Source organism: Erigeron canadensis, chromosome 3 (genome assembly GCF_010389155.1).
Source record: "Erigeron canadensis isolate Cc75 chromosome 3, C_canadensis_v1, whole genome shotgun sequence".
Classification (NCBI taxonomy): Eukaryota; Viridiplantae; Streptophyta; class Magnoliopsida; order Asterales; family Asteraceae; genus Erigeron; species Erigeron canadensis.
This window is the reverse complement of record NC_057763.1, coordinates 46,323,468-46,340,979: the sequence shown is the minus strand read 5'-3', so window position 1 is coordinate 46,340,979 and position 17,512 is coordinate 46,323,468. Positions and strand designations below refer to the sequence as shown.

Below are 17,512 nucleotides of genomic sequence, written 5' to 3'. Positions count from 1 at the left end.
CAGGGTTTCTTGATTCAAGAAGGGAAATAAAATTGGGTTTTATTTCAAGAACAGGGTGAATGAAAGAACTTACAGTGTACTTTTAATTCAAGAATGGAATGAAATCAACTTGTGTGGTACAATCTTGAAGAAAGAATGATAATTCTTGACAGAAACTCGAATCGATTTTGTCGTGGAAGCTTTCTTGATTGCTGCGTTTGTGATTGATTATCCGTTAATGAACTCAGTTTTTCTATTGGGTTTTATGCGAATGATTGATTGTGTTGGTGGGAATCAATGTAACTGGATTTTAAAATGTGATATATGATATATCTACATATATAGGAGAATGTGATCATTTGATTGATTATGTTATCAGAATGTATAGATATAGGTTTGTGTAAGTATACGTTTTCAGCAGCTGGGAAACTTGGGGGGGACGGGTTTATTGTTTTGAATTTTTTAGTTTCGTTTAAATGAAATTGTATCGATATGGAATGTTAAATAGTTTGACCGAGGTCTTTTTAGTGGACTCGGGAGGTCAACTTTGTTAAGTACTACTTTGTGTCTTTTATTTTCTTTACAAATAGTTGGAAAGAGTAAGTTAGTGAAGATGTCATAGATCGATCTTTTTAATGGAATGATAAGCAGCATTCTTTATTACTTTTTTTCTTTTTTCTAAGGCCGTTCTTTATAAGTCGTCTAAACCGGCATCCGACGCGTTGTCAAGTTTATACATGATAAGCACCGTCGCATCTTCAGCGGTGTCCGGCGAGTTTGTCCTGTATTCAGACGTAGCGTCCAAGTCGATATGCGGGTCCCTTTGCTCTTGTCCGTTGCGAGATTAAAAAGAAAAAGGAGATAATGGATGCTTTTATTGGTCTGTTTATATATATGTGTATATATATATATATATCTACCAATAAACTAAAACAGAAGAAATTTAAATCATGTTGGAGAACCAAAATTTAAATCTTATTTTGGAATTGTATTTGTAGTTTTTCATATGTGAAAAAGCAATTGAATGTTATTATTGAGATATTACTTGCCTCGTTTCAATTTGTTTCACATAAATCAAAAAAATTACAATATAAAATAGAGATCGGCTAAATCAAGCAAAGTCAATTTGAATAACTAGATAGTGTACATATATAATTGCCTAATATAAAAAAGGGTAAAATGGGAAACAAAAGGGGGGAAAAAATTAATAGTATCAATAATGTTTTATTTATAGAATGCAATAAAGATTAGTTAATTTCTATCATGTGCCTAGGGGCACATAGTAGAAAACTAGATTTTAGAACCGTGTCCAACACTAGAAACGGGATTTACGATATTATCAATATTAAATCTTCATACATTTAAGTCATAAATATAATTTTGTAGAAATACAGTTTTAAGTGTTATATTTTGCAAGTTGTAGTACAATAATCATATGTTCGTCACTGTCATTATTAGCCTAGACATATTGATAGATATGTTTGTCGTAGTCATTCCACAAGGCACATGTTATATATAATAATTTCTCTATTATAGAATATTTTGAAACCATGTGTACTCATAATGTGATATTATTATGAAAAAATATTTAAGAATTAAAATATAAACATACTTGTGATTCTGTACTTGACATTCAAGTATATGTATTTGATCATGATGCGAACCCATAACACGCATAGGTTTATTTTCAATCACATGTCCTATAATAATTTGATAACAATTAGAATTGTTTTTATATATTTTGATAACAATTAGGACTCTTGATTTGAATGACAATTGTAACTTTAAACATTAATACGCAAAACTAATATATAAAAAAGGAGAAAATTATGTACCTTCTTGATTGAGAAATAAAATAAATCTTGAATGAAGTTCATATTGATTTGGATTAAGTATTCAAGTAACGCTCTATTTTAAATCGTGTTTTGTTCTGTGATCATCAAATGTTTTGCAATTTCTATTGTGTTTAAAATGATGATGTTATATATCGTCATCTGTTATTATGTTTGGGATATGTATCTAGAGTTTAATTTATGTTTATATTAAATATTAAACTAAATATTAATATTCATAATTTATAAAAATCTAATCTAATCTAATATTTGTTAAATAGTCATTAGGTTTTGAAATAAAATTTTATAGACAATATTTCATATGTTGAACTTTTTTTAATTAATTAAATGATTGCAGATTTTAAAGAATTCTCTCAAGTTGATGGTTAAAAATATATGTAGATTAAGTATTCAAGGGTCTAAAAAAGTGTAAATTATTGATGGAAAACAAAAAAATATAAATTAATGAGACTTTTTTTACAAATTAATATAAATATCAATATAATAATATATTTGGATAATGATTATTGGGATTTTTAATTTGTAATTTATCTAAATGATGACATCATAAAAAGTCAATTTGATGAAATTGAGTGATGTGATTGATTAATAAGTCATTAGTTCAACTGTCTTATAGTATATATTAAGATAAGATATATTAAGATTAAGATTAAAATTAAGATAAAGATTCCTTATTATTATTATTTTTTAATTTAAAAAAAAACACTTTTATTAAATAAAAAAATTATGGTGATAGTAAATTTGTTAAATAGTTTATAGTTATTGGAAGATTGTATAGATATGGAATGTTAAATAGTTTGACCGAGGTCTTTTTAGTGGACTCGGGAGGTTAACTTTGCTAAGGACTACTTTGTGTCTTTTATTTTCTTTACAAATAGTTGGAAAGAGTAAGTTAGTGAAGATGTCATAGATCGATCTTTTTAATGGAATGATAAGCAGCATTCTTTATTATTTTTTTTTCTTTTTTCTAAGACCGTTCTTTATAAGCCGTCTAAACTGGCATCCGACGTGTTGTCAAGTTTAGACATGATAAGCACCGATGCGTCTTCAGCGGTGTTCGGCGGGTTTGTTTTGTATTTAGACGTAGCGTCCAAGTCGATATGTGGGTCCCTTTGCTCTGTTCCGTTGCGAAATTAAAAAGAAAAAGAAGGAGATAATGGATGCGCTTATTGGTCTGTGTTTATATATATATATATATATATATTTACCAATAAACTAAAACAGAAGAAATTTAAATCATGTTGGAGAACCAAAATTTAAATCTCATTTTCTCTTTGAAGTTTTAATTTGTTAAATGTTAAATTTTAATTTGGAATTGTATTTGTAGTTTTTTATATGTGAACAAGCAATTGAAAGTTATTATTGAGATATTACTTGCCTAGTTTTTATCATGTACATCTAGCTGGAAAAATAAAAGTACCATCATTCACCTATTTCAATTTGTTTGACTTAAATCAAAAAAATTACAATAATAAAATAGAGATCGGCTAAATCAAGCAAAGTCAATTTGAATAACTAGATAGTGTATATATATATCAATTTGAATAACTAGATAGTGTACATATATATAATTGCCTAATATAAAAATGGTAAAATGAAAAACAACAGGGAAAAAAATAATAGTATTAATGATGTTTTATTTATAGAATGCAATAAAGATTATTCAATTTCTATCATGTGCGTAGGGGCACGTAGTAGAAAATCCCTTATTATTATTATTTTTTAATTTTAAAAAAACACTTTTATTAAATTTTCATAAAAGTTACAAAAACTTAGTGGGGAGCCGTGATACTATCCGGGTCCCACTCCCCTAGCTATATCAAAATAATCCTATGAAAAATGTGAGTAGAAAAATCATTTCGCCTAGGGATGCTGCTCGTTGTTGATGATCATGACTTGGCGGATTCAACAAAAAGACCATGTTATGCATGTTAATACCTGATGATGTTATTAGCAAAACTCAGGTACAATAAGAGATCATGTTATTAGCAAAACTCATATACAATAAGAGACCATGTTATTAGCAAACCTCTTATACAATATACTTGTCAATGTGGAGTTAACACACTCATTCCACTCGAGATAGAGATCAAAATCCTTATATAGCAATAAGGTAGTCCGTAGTTTAGGATTATTTGGTGCAACTAGTACGTATATATATATATATATATATATATATAGGAAAGTTAGTTTGAGAACCCTTAAAAAAAAAGAACGCGAGAACCAATCCTGGCCATTGATTTTGATCTTGATGATATTTAATTTTCTCTCTCCTCATTTTCACCCAATTCATTCAAATGGTTTTATCTCACAAACCGTACATCGTTAAACGAAAAAAAAAGCATGGGTAGTCTTAAAATTTCGTGCTCTTTCATTAGAGATGCGACTTGATATACTTTTAACAAACTTTTAAATTTCGATTTTTTTTTTAATTTTTTTTTTAGCGATAATTCTACACATGTGTAGGATGTATATCCTATACATGTGTAGGACGTCCTAAACATGTGCAGGACATGTGTAGGGTATACATCATACACATCCTACACATGTGTAGGTTATACATCCTACACATGTGTAAGTATGTCCTACACATGTGCAGGTAAAAAAAGAAGTTCGAAAAAAAAAAATTCGAAATTTAAAAGTTTGTCAAAAGTATATCAAGTCACATCTCTAATGAAGAGGGCGAAATTTTAAGACTACCCATGGTTTTTTTTTCGTCTAATGATGCACGGTTTGTGAGATAAAACGTTTTGAAAAATTTGGATGAAAGTGATGAGAGAGAAAAAAGGAGATGAGATGTGTAACCCAGATTGGTTCTCGCGTTCTTTTTTTTTATGGTTCTCAAAATAACCCACCCCTATATAGATATATATATATATATATGAAGGTTTATTTGAGAACTCACAAATAAAAAAAACGCGAGAACAATTCTGGACCACTCATTTTCTTATATTTTATCTCTTTTCCATTAAATAAGAAAATTCACCCAAATCATTTAAAATGCTTTATCTCACAAACCGTAAATCGTTAGACGAAACAAAAAGCATGGGTAGTCTTAAAATTTCGTCCTTTTTCATTAGAGATCTAATTCAATATAATTTTGACGACTTTTTAATTTTCGTTTTGTTTTCCCATCGCGTTCATCTTACACATGTGTAGGTTCATCCTACACATGTGTAAGATCATTGTTTTCACATGTAAATTAGTAAATGAACATATATACACAACAATGAGGGTCAAGGGCGGAGCCCGTCAATCCATGGCAGAGCCATGGTAGCCAAGGATGGAGCCCGTCAGTCCATGGCGGAGGAATAGCGGCTAAGGGCGGAGCCCGTTAGGTAGATCACCCATCACTGGTCACCCCCTATGACCTATCACCATCTATGATCTATCACCCTATGACCTATCACCCTCTATGACCTATCACCCCCACTAGCTTTGGTTTATGAATATCTTTAAGGGCGAAGCCCGTTCCGTATTATAATTTTTGTTCAACTTACACATGTGTAAGTTCAACCTACACATGTGTAAGTTATGTGTAACTACCAAAAAGAAAACAAAAATTAAAAAGTCATCAAAAGTATATCGAATTGGATCTCTAATGAAAGATGACGAAATTTTAAGACTACCCATGATTTTTGTTTTGTCTAACGATTTACGGTTTGTGAGTTATAACATTTTGAATGATTTGGGTGAATTTTATTATTTAATTGAAGAGAGAGAAAAAGGAAAAGAATGTGTGGTCCAGAATGGTTCTTGAGTTCTTTTTTTTAGGAGTTCTCAAAATAACTATATATATATAGAGGAAGGGTTATTTGAGAACTCACAAATAAAAAAGAACGCGGGAACAATTCTGGACCACTCATTTTCTTATATTTTCTCTCTATTCCATTAAATAAGAAAATTCACCCAAATCATTTAAAATGTTTTATCTCACAAACCGTAAATCGTTAGACGAAACAAAAAGCATGGGTAGTCTTAAAATTTCGTCCTCTTTCATTATAAATCCAATTCGATATAATTTTGACGACTTTTTAATTTTCGTTTTCTTTTCCCATCGCGTTCATCCCAAACATGTGTAGGTTCATCCTACACATGTGTAAGATCATTGTTTTCACATGTAAATTAGTAAATGAACATATGTACACAACAATGAAGGTCAAGGGCGGAGCCCGTCAATCCATGGCAAAGCCATGGTAGCCAAGGACGGAGCCTGTCAGTCCATGGCGGAGGAATAGCGGCTAAGGGCGGAGCCCATTAGGTACATCATCCCTCACTGGTCACCCCTATGACCTATCACCCTCTATGACCTATCATCCCACTAGCTTTGGTTTATGAATATCCTTAAGGGGGAAGCCCGTTCCGAATCATAATTTTTGTTCAACCTACACGTGTGTAAATTATGTGTAACTATCAAAAAGAAAATTAAAATTAAAAAGTCGTAAAAAATATATCGAATTGGATCTCTAATGAAAGATGATGAAATTTTAAGTCTACCTATGCTTTTTGTTTTGTCTAACGATTTACGCTTTGTGAGTTAGAACATTTTGAATGATTTGGGTGAATTTGGGTTGAGAGAGAGAAAGAGAGACATTATCCAATTGATTTTCACTTTTAAATATTAATTAATAATTTAATATCAGTAGGAAAATTGTTTAAAAGCATTTCGCGTGATGCAACGACCATGGCAGTAATCACGGCGTAACGTAACCCTTGCTGACACGTGCTCTTTATTTGGTTAAATTTTAATGATGTGATAATTTTCATGTAACATATTTATAGTATAATATAATATTTGAATAACAATAATTTTATCAAGATTAAGTATCCTAATCCAACTATGTTACTAATTCTTATTATTAAAAGAAAAACTCCTTATAACTTATAGATGTACCCACAAAATGTTTTTTATTAATATTACGTAAATTTACCATTTTAATATATTTTATTTTAGGTATGAACTAGATCATTACCCACGTAATACGCGAGAAACATATATAATAAATGACATGAAGTTACATTAGTAGTCGTTTAGATACCGGTTAACAGTGATCAGATGGTAAATGATCCTAAGCATAACCCATAATCGGGAACAATGAATCACGGATCCAAGAAGTCCAAGTCTGAGTGAAACCCTAGCACATGCAACCAAGTAATCATTCAATACATCATTGGTTATCCTGTTCACCTGAAAAGTGTACTAAAACGTGTTAACATAAAGATGGTGAGTTTGCTCACACCCTACAGAGTTGTCGTTTGTTAAGTTCATCAAAACCTGTAATAAGATTTCATATTGAGAATAGTTGACGGTAATCCTTCTACAGTTCCTAGGATTAGAATACCTAATCACGACCAAGGAAACCCTAAAAGGTTTCACGTTATCATAAGTCAATATCAACGTCCATTAATCGTCCATATACATATAATATCGTCCAAATGTAGGTTAAACAACTCGTATCCACGGTTATGATCATGCCGGGTGTGAATTCGCCAATCCACCGTCCACGTCTTATCTACCAATATACTAAAACAAGATTAATACTTTTATTTATCGACACTTGGCTTATTATCTAAATGACATGTTTCCTTTTTAAATTCTTAATTTTAAGTTAATTAATTACTATCAAACACTAAGATATAATCATTAAAATATAATTTAAGATAGGTGTAATCTCTATTTATTAAATCAAAATCACCAAAAATATGAATTAGTATAGAACGAAGATATCGAATTGGGATTTGCCAAACATTTAGGAATCAAATATTAAGGTCTTTCAATATATATCCCTTCATAACATTTGTGTTTCTCATTAAATCACGATTGAGTTTTTTAGTCGACGTATCGAATAACCAAATTACCATATTCAAAACATTGATAAGTTATATACTCTTAGTTACTCACATGTGTTCTGTATTACTACATTTTTTTATAAGTTATTTTATTTAACTTTATGATTTACATTCTGTCCTTTATTAGTATGGAAGGTTATGTTTTGTTTATATGTATTGTTTCATTCTTGCATGTATTTACAAATCATAATTGATCTAGCACAAATTTATTTACTTTGAAGTGTTTTTGTGATCTAAATACATAACAATGACAACTTCTAATATTTTGATATGAAATATAAATACCAAAAGGAATAAACTAAAACAAGATTGAAATATTATTGAAACGACACATGACGTAATTTTATCGACACGTAACCTTTTAATTAATTAACTTTATGATATTAACTTTTTTTAGTTGTATATAGATTTAATTTCCTTATAAGACTTTAGAATTAAACTTTAACTCTTGTCATAAATATAAAAAAAACATTATAACCTTATTTGATTAAGCGTTTTCTTATTAGTAAAGGTGTCTCTTGTTCTTTATCAATTCTTCAGCTACTATTACTTATATTATATATTATAAATCTATAAGTTATTAACAATAAGGCTCAAAATTTTGAGTTTACGATCCAAAATTACAAGACTATTTGTCGTCATCCAATATGTTTACAAGTTTCGATTTTGATGTGGCTGTAAAAATATAAGGTAGATCAAAGACTCTAACTAGCCATATATTATATTTATCATTACTGTTTATTATAATTTAGATCCAATATGATTATCGGTTTACTAACCACAATTTGTTTCATATTCACGAATTATGTATGTGGCATATTCGAATTTTTTTATAATACAATCTATATAGTTACCGTACATCGTACGGGTATTAAGACTAGTATAATATATATGTAAATGTATAGTAAACGTCTCAAGACATTACAACATAACATCTTTCATCACACCTAAATGTTAAATACATTACCAATTGGTCACCAACCTATTAGCTATAAAATAAATAATATGATACAAATATAATATAAATATTAGGTATGTGGAGAATTGATCATTATAGTCTCTGTTCACATTTTTATATCTACATCATGCAAATTTTTTTTTTTACATATATATTAACTCATTTAATTATATGTAAACAAATATAAAATCGTTGTTTTGCAATATAGAATATCATGAAGTATTAGTATTTTAAATAATTACTAGATTATTACCCGCGTAATACACGGGAAACATATATAATCAATAACATGTTAAATTTATATAATATCATAAGTTGACAAATATTTATATCGATAGTAATTCAACCACTAAAAAACATGAAGTTAAATCGGTGGTCGTTAAAATTCTGGTTTAATGTGACCATACCATTGGAAAATGGATACGTCTTCGTTAAAGATCTCGTTATGTAAGATTTCCGTTTTGTTTGGATGTCTTTCATGCATTCGAATATGCGTGCATTGTCATTGTGTTTGTTCTTTAACGTTTTCGTTGATTAATTTAGTTATCCATTAAAATTATTAAGCAAATTTAATTATCAATCTATACATCGTATATTGTGCTAATCTATTCATAATATCTTTGCGATTTTCATACAATATTCTTTTGATATATAAATCTGATAGTTTACTATAGTTTTCGTATATGCTTTTTAGTTATTTATTAACATAAAACTCGTCGAATAATTATTGAAAAGTATGTTAATCTGTGCATCGCACCGGCGTAATCTATAGTGTGTGTGTGTGCGTATTATATTATATTATATTATATGATTTTTTAATCCGCCTCGACTGATCCGACTGTTTCGAACAGTGAATTGGTAAGAAAGTCGGTTTGACATCCGGTTTGGTTTTCAAAACGTTGAATGAAATATAATAAGATACTAATGACGTAAAACTTGTTTATAACCAACATTTATATATTACGTCATATGATAAAAATTCTAAAAGCTATAATTTAATTAAAACGTATCACATTAAAATATGAAATTTTATTTAAAAAAGACAAACTTGATTTTAAATATGATAGATGATGTAAAAGGTAAAAAATATTAGTTTCCATATTTATATCATTAAATAACAATAATTATTTTGTCTACACATTTATATAAGAAAATAATGATTATTTAAATTTATTAAACTAAAATTAAATCTAAAAAGTTAAAAAAGGTATATGACATCAGCATTTTGATCTAATGGTTCTAATTAAAAGTTAAACGTCATCCAAAGGTCCAATCTTCTTTATTTTTGATATAAGGTTTCTCTTTTAGAGGAAGTGTTATTTGAGAACTCACAAATAAAAAAGAACGCGAGAACAATTCTGGATCACTCATTTTCTTATATTTTCTCTCTCTTCCATTAAATAAAAAAATTTACCCAAATCATTTAAAATGCTTTATCTCACAAACCGTAAATCGTTAGACGAAACAAAAAGCATGGGCAGTCTTAAAATTTCGTCCTCTTTCATTAGAGATCCAATTCGATATAATTTTGACGACTTTTTAATTTTCGTTTTTTTTCCCATCGCGTTCATCCTACACATGTGTAGGTTCATCCTACACATGTGTAGGTTCATCGTTTTTACATGTAAATTAGTAAATGAACATATGTACACAACAATGAAGGTCAAGGGCGGAACCCGTCAATCCATGGCAGAGCCATGGTAGCCAAGGACGAAGCCCGTCAGTCCATGGCGGAGGAATAGCAGCTAAGGGCGGAGCCCGTTAGGTAGATCATCCCTCATTGGTCACCCCTTATGACCTATCACCCTATGACCTATCACCCTCTATGACCTATCACCCCCACTAGCTTTGGTTTATGAATATCCTTAAGGGCGAAGCCCGTTCCGAATCATATTTTTTGTTCAACCTACACATGTGTAAGTTCAACCTACACATGTGTAAGTTATGTGTAACTACCAAAAAGAAAACGAAAATTAAAAAATCGTCAAAAGTATATCGAATTGGATCTCTAATAAAAGAGGACGAAATTTTATGACTATCCATGCTTTTTGTTTTGTCTAATGATTTACGGTTTGTGAGTTAGAACATTTTGAATGATTTGGGTGAATTTTATTATTTAATTGAAGAGAGAGAGAAAAAAGAAAAGAATGTGTGGTCCAGAATGGTTCTTAAGTTCTTTTTTTTAAGAGTTCTCAAAATAACTCACCCTTCTCTTTTATATATATACTAGTGTTCAGGTCCGTCCATTGGACGGGTAGTTACAAAATATATTAACCAAAACTAAAAAATTAGAACTCAAGTGTATTAAATAGATACTGAACAAAATTAAAATACCTTAGAATAAAACATAAAACGATTCAAATGCGTACTAAACTAATCCTTCGGGGAAGGCATATCATACATATCGAAATCATACTCATTACCAGAATAATCGATATCAAACATAGGATCGTCGTTTGATTCATCTGAATAGTTCCATTCACCTTCATCAATGGATTCATCGCTATCAAGCATTTCATTATCAACATCAGATTCTTCAGAATCTTCATCATCTAGATTAAAATCTGAATCCGTTTCAGCTTCACTTGTTGACAAAATGCCGTCGTCATTGTTGTCCTCATCATTGTCCGTTTTTAAAAGCAAAATTGCATAGTGTACCAATGATCTGATTGTTTGATAGGGTGTGCTTAATGATTTTCTCAAAATTTTTGAAATCAATATGGTTCTAGTCCATAAAATTTCTATAGGACTATCTCTAAATATATATATAAAAGAGAAACCTTAATTCCAAAATAGAGAAGTTTGGACCCTTGGATAAAGTTCAATTTTTAATTATAGCCATTAGATAAAAACGATGATGTCATATACCTTTTTTAACTTTTCTACATTTAATTTAATAAATTAAATAATTATTATTTCCTTATATAAATTTGTAGACATTATTTAATAATGTTATTTAATGATATAATTATGGAAACTAATATTTTTTAAATGTTATATCATTTTTCATCTTTAAAATCAACTTTTGACTTTTTTTTTTAAATAAAATTTTCATTTTAATCGAGACGATACATAGATTGACATAACTTTTCAATAATTAGTCAACTATTTTTGAGTTAATGAAGATTTGGAAAAATAAATAATACCAAATCTATAATAAGCTATCACAATTATGTATCAAAAAAATGGTTGTATGAAAATCGTAAAAATGTTATGCGTAACTTTAAGTTACATTAGCACAACATGTGATGTATAGATTGATAATTAAATTAGTTAGTAAACTTTGTAAATAACTAAATTATTGAAGCAAAACGTTAAAGCTCAAGTATAATGACAATACAGACATATTCGGATGCATGAAAGACATCCAATTAAACGAAAAACATTACTTAGCAAGAACTCTAATACATGATGTCTCAATTTCCAACCTGCTGGTCACTATTAACCGAAATCTCAATGACCATCAATCTAACTTCACGCTCTTTTAGTGGTTCAATTTTTACCCAGTTTAACATGTCATTAATTATATATATTTCCCGCGTATTACGCAAGGTTATAATCTAGTTGATCCTCAAAACTAATGTAAAATTTCAAAAAATTAAATAGCTTATGATAAAGTGTTAAATATTGGTTATTCCACCGACTATTTATAGAACAAAATCCAAAACATAAACAAAGTCATTATATGTATCAAATTTCATAAAATTTGCAAAAGGTACAATTATACTAAATATATTCAACATTCATATACTAATCTATCAAAAACCCAAATTCAAACATTCAACATTCATATACTAATCTATCAAAAACCCAAATTCAAGCAACATATATGAATTTAAACATATGAAGAAAGAAGAAAACGTACGAAAATTAACTCAATATAAATATTCATTTCAGTTTACCCCTTTTTTTTCCAATTTTAGTTAAATAAAAAATTTGCAGTTTGTTATATTTAAACTTACTACAAACACAAACAACAATTTTAAACCAAAAGATTTAGAGTTAAGCTCAACAAAAAGTGTACAAATATATAATTTGAAAAATACATACCAATTTATCAACAAAGACTATCTCGAACGTTTTGACTTTCTTCAGGTTGTTCCACTATGAAACAGTCCATACATGCACAACACGGAGTCGTAGATGATGGTTAACTTGTGTTGGCTTAAGATCTTCAAGATGAAATAATGTTGTCTTATTTTTAGTTGTTGAAGAAGAAGTCATAGCCATAATAAACATATAATGGACAACAAAATAAATTATAAGTGATGAATAATACCGTAACATAATAATACCAATAACATAATAAATATGAACAAAAAAGTATATATAAGTATGGAACCCTTTTGTAGTCATCATAGCTCTTTTTTGTCAAAATTTTACACAACTTTTTGTGATACTTCTTGTTGCCACTTTTGCATGATAACATCTTCTTGCTCTATCATTTCTTTCATTAACAAAGGGGGCACATTATCTTACCATTAGAAACAACTTGCTATACAAAAAGAAACTGCAAAATAAAACATGTTACAGTAAAAGGCCAAAGTTATTCAATTTATTCAAAAGTTTATAGGAGCATGACCAAATTACCAAAATAATGTAGTGTGTACCCATTCATTGTGATATTTGTCAATAATTAAAAAGGAAGTTGGCAGTCCTTTATGCACAAAATAGTAACCACTCTTATGATTAGGAAAGGAAAGGACATGATGCATACCTGTTGCTGCTGGTAGAAGTAAATTTAAAGTGTCAATGGTTTTAATCACCGGTGCAATTATATCTTTAAAGAGTTTGTACATCACCTTATAAGCTATGAACGTATTACCAAACAAACCTTCCAGAGATTTTGCGACGATCTTGTTTCCCAATACGGGAAACATTTGAACTATCTACCTGGAAAACCATGTTTTGATATAATATATGTACCCTTTCAACAATGACTATTGACGATTCTTGAAAGATAGAAACGTCTTTGTCAAGTCATTCACCTCAATGCACATATTAGACAATTTTGAGCTGTTAGACTTTCGAAACACCATTATCTTGTTTATTCAAGTAGGGATGGACATTGATAAGATACAAATTTCTATACAATTGAGCAAAACAGAATACACAAGATTAATTTGCCACGTACCTGCCATAGCATAAAATCTCATAGATAGTTAATGTAGTAAATATATTGATAATCTAAAATATTATAGCAATCAAATTTGTTGAATTAAGCTCTTTATGAGGTTGTAAACCTACCTCAAACTCCTATAATGCTGGCTTCCATTATTTCCGCCTCCATCGGTTTCCCTATAAATTAATACAATTAATCTCTATAGCAATATAATCATGATGAATGAAAGAGTACAAACATTAGTCCGATTCACGTAGTTAGTTTGCGTATCATGATATATAATCAAGTTGCATACTTTTCTTTAATAAGATCAACATACATAAATTATTCTTATAAAATTCAAAATATTATATAACAAAAACAGAAATTAAAAAAGAGAAGAAGAAGTAGCAGCTACTATATATGAATTGAGGAGAAGAATATGAATCAAACTTTTGGCAAGGATCACTTAAAGAATAGTCGTAGATTTTTTTTTTAATTTTTTTATTTATTTATTTTTTTTTTAAGAATATGTGAGGGTTTGAGAGAGTTTTAAGGATAAATTATTTTTTTTTTATTAATTTTTAGTTCGGCCATAGCAAAGTTTTAATTTAAAAAAATATAGAAAAGTCAAGGATTAATGAGAAGAGAGTATTAGGCTAAAAGAGGGGATTAGGGGTGCCAAGTGTACCCTCAACCCCCTCTTTTAGTTATATTATATTATAGATATAGATATATATATACTAGGTCTTTTACCCACACGTTGTGCGGTTATTTAAAATAGACTACGTAAAAAGAAAACATATAGCTACACATGAATCAATGTATAATAATGAAAAGTTTTTAAATCTTTTAAGCCTAATGTAAAATAAACCTAATGTATAATAACATTGCTTACTTGCCTTTAAAATATAGACATTTTTACTTACGGTTTTTTTTATGTTTCATTATGATAATAAACATGTATTTACGAAACTTGTTTAGAAATACCCGGGTTTAACCCGGGATAATTAACTAGTAATATAATATTTGAAAACCAATAATGTTGTCTAGATTAAGTATCGTAATCCAACTATGTTAATAATGTTTCTTATTAAAAGAAAAACTCATTATTATATCTTATAGATGTATCCACAAAATATATATATATTTTTTATTAATATTACGTGTATTTACCATTTTAATATGTTTTATTTTAGGTATGAATTCAATTCAATGATATGGAAGGTTTTTGTTAAAAATAAATAATAAATAAATGTTAACTTACTAATTAAGACGTCCAAATCCAAGTCAAACTTGGAAAGCTATATCGATCTTTCGTATGTCATATCTATATAAATAAATAACCCAAACCAATAGATAATCATCACAAATCTATTGGTTTTCGTAGGCACTAGCAGAATCGATCGATCCTTTGGTTTTCAACTTGACAAAACACAAGCTGTTAAATTCCAACAACAGCAGGTAATAATGTCTGGATTCGCTAACCGAATCGAACCCAGATCGCAAACCGAATTCTGTTACTATGCTGACCATGATCGGCATCGGCGTGACAGACAGAGGGAGAGGGATTCAGAGAGATATATGGAAAGAGACGAGGAAAGGGAAAGGGCAAGGATAGACAAGTTAGCGGAGCGACAACGCAAACAGGAACTCGATGCGATTAAGGAACAGTATTTATTAGGAAGTAGGCAACCGAATAAGAAGAAGAGGCGAATTATCAAGCCTAGTGACAAGTTTAGGCCCTCATTCGATTATGACTATGAGGAGGAGGATACGTCATCTCGTACTAGTTATATGACCGTGTTGTGTCCGATTCCCACCTTGTTGTTTAGGACAGGGTTTATAGCCGGGATGGATCGACTAGAGCAGAAGAAGCTTCACAAGGAGTTGAGAGATGAGATTCTCAGGAACAACAAACATATGCGAGTTGATCAGCATTGGTCTGAGAAGAAGCTGGGAAAGATGACTGATAAAGATTGGAGGATTTTTCGGGAGGATTTTAATATATCGTATAAGGGCTCCAAGATTCCGAGACCTATGAGGAGTTGGGCTGAGAGTGGGTTGAGTGACTTGTGTCCCCAGCTTTTGAAAGCTGTGGTGGATAGGGCCGGTTACAAGACGCCGTCTCCTATTCAGATGGCTGCCATTCCGCTTGGTCTTGAGCAGCGTGATGTTATCGGGGTTGCACAGACTGGCTCGGGTAAAACTGCTGCTTTTGTGATTCCTATGTTGACTTATATAACTAGGTTGCCTCCTATTACTGAAAGGGCTGAGGGGGGGCCTTATGCGGTTGTTTTGGCACCTACTAGAGAACTTGCACAGCAGATTGAGAAAGAGACTGTTAAGTTTGCTCATTATTTAGGTATTAAAGTCGTCTCCGTAGTTGGTGGCCAGTCGATTGAGGAACAAGGGTTTAAGATTAGCCAAGGGTGTGAGGTTGTCATTGCTACCCCCGGTCGTTTGCTTGATTGTTTGGAGAGGCGGTATGCTGTTTTGAATCAGTGCAACTATGTTGTCCTTGATGAGGCTGACCGTATGATTGACATGGGTTTCGAGCCACAAGTTGTGGGTGTTCTTGATGCAATGCCATCAACTAACTTCAAACCGGAGAATGAAGATGAAGAGCTCGATGAGAAGAAGATATATAGAACCACTTGTATGTTTAGTGCTACTATGCCTGCTGCTGTGGAGAGGCTAGCTACAAAGTACTTGAGGAACCCTGTTGTGGTTACGGTTGGAACTGCAGGGAAGGCTACTGATCTCGTTACTCAACATGTTATCATGGTGAAGGAATCGGAGAAAATGCCTAGGCTGCAAAGATTGCTGGATGAACTTGTGGATAAGACCGCCATTGTGTTTGTAAACACTAGAATATCTGCTGATCGTGTGTCCAAGACTTTGGAAAAGGCGGGTTACCGTGCTACAACTTTTCACGCTGGCAAGTCACAAGAGCAAAGAGAAATCCGTCTTGAAGCCTTCAGGACTAAAAGATTTAATATTTTAGTTGCCACCAATATTGCAGGACGTGGGATTGATATACCGGATGTGGCTCATGTTATAAACTACGATATGCCAGAGACTATTGCAGATTATACTCATCGTATAGGACGTACAGGGCGTGCTGGGAAGACGGGCACAGCTACAACATTCTTGACTCTTCAAGATTCTAAGGTTTTTTATGATCTCAAGCGGATGCTTATAGATAGCAATAGTTATGTGCCTCTTGAACTTGCTAGACATGAGGCTTCTAAGTTCAAGTCCTCATCGATTCCTGATAGACCACCTAGAAGACTACACGGTGTTTGGGCATAAGGCATATGTGCTAGTAATGATTTAACGATTTTTTATTACATTGAGAACTGAATCTGGAAATATGTTGCCTGGTTTTGATGAAGCTAAGTATTCCAGAAAATTTTATAAACGTAAGTTGGTATCATATATATGCAGAACTTGTTTCTTATTTGATTCATGAATTTCCATAGATGTTTAGCTTAGTTTGCTTTTTGATTTGTAGGATCGTTTATTGACCTGTTTGTTGCTGTGCGCACAACACTAATTTCCTGAGGACTAGAAATATTCTTAAAGTTCAAGCCAGGTTTGTTTTTTTACTTCGTGTGTGACTCTAAATGCCACTTTTAAATATTAAAGAATGGTTCAGATGTCTGAAATTTCAATGGGTATAGTTGAATACTAAAAAAAATGTGCAAATTGCACTTATATTGCTGTCTATAATCCATATAACCCTAGATTGTATTCTTGTTTGATGAT

General features: G+C 30.8%; 1 protein-coding gene across 1 annotated transcript; it reads left to right on the top strand.

Annotated features, from left to right (window-relative positions):
- Nucleotides 1-15,630: 15,630 nt before the first annotated feature.
- Nucleotides 15,631-17,343, top strand: LOC122590574 (DEAD-box ATP-dependent RNA helicase 21-like). Its single transcript, XM_043762770.1, has 2 exons — nucleotides 15,631-17,166; nucleotides 17,259-17,343. Exon 1 carries the CDS (start codon nucleotides 15,665-15,667, stop codon nucleotides 17,054-17,056), a length of 1,392 nt encoding a protein of 463 aa, XP_043618705.1. The 5' UTR covers nucleotides 15,631-15,664; the 3' UTR covers nucleotides 17,057-17,166; nucleotides 17,259-17,343.
- The last annotated feature ends 169 nt before the right edge of the window (nucleotides 17,344-17,512 follow it).

Excerpts from the sequence above, each read along its gene's own strand:
- LOC122590574 (XM_043762770.1), top strand. The coding sequence starts at position 15,665 with ATGCGAGTTGATCAGCATTGGTCTGAGAAGAAGCTGGGAAAGATGACT.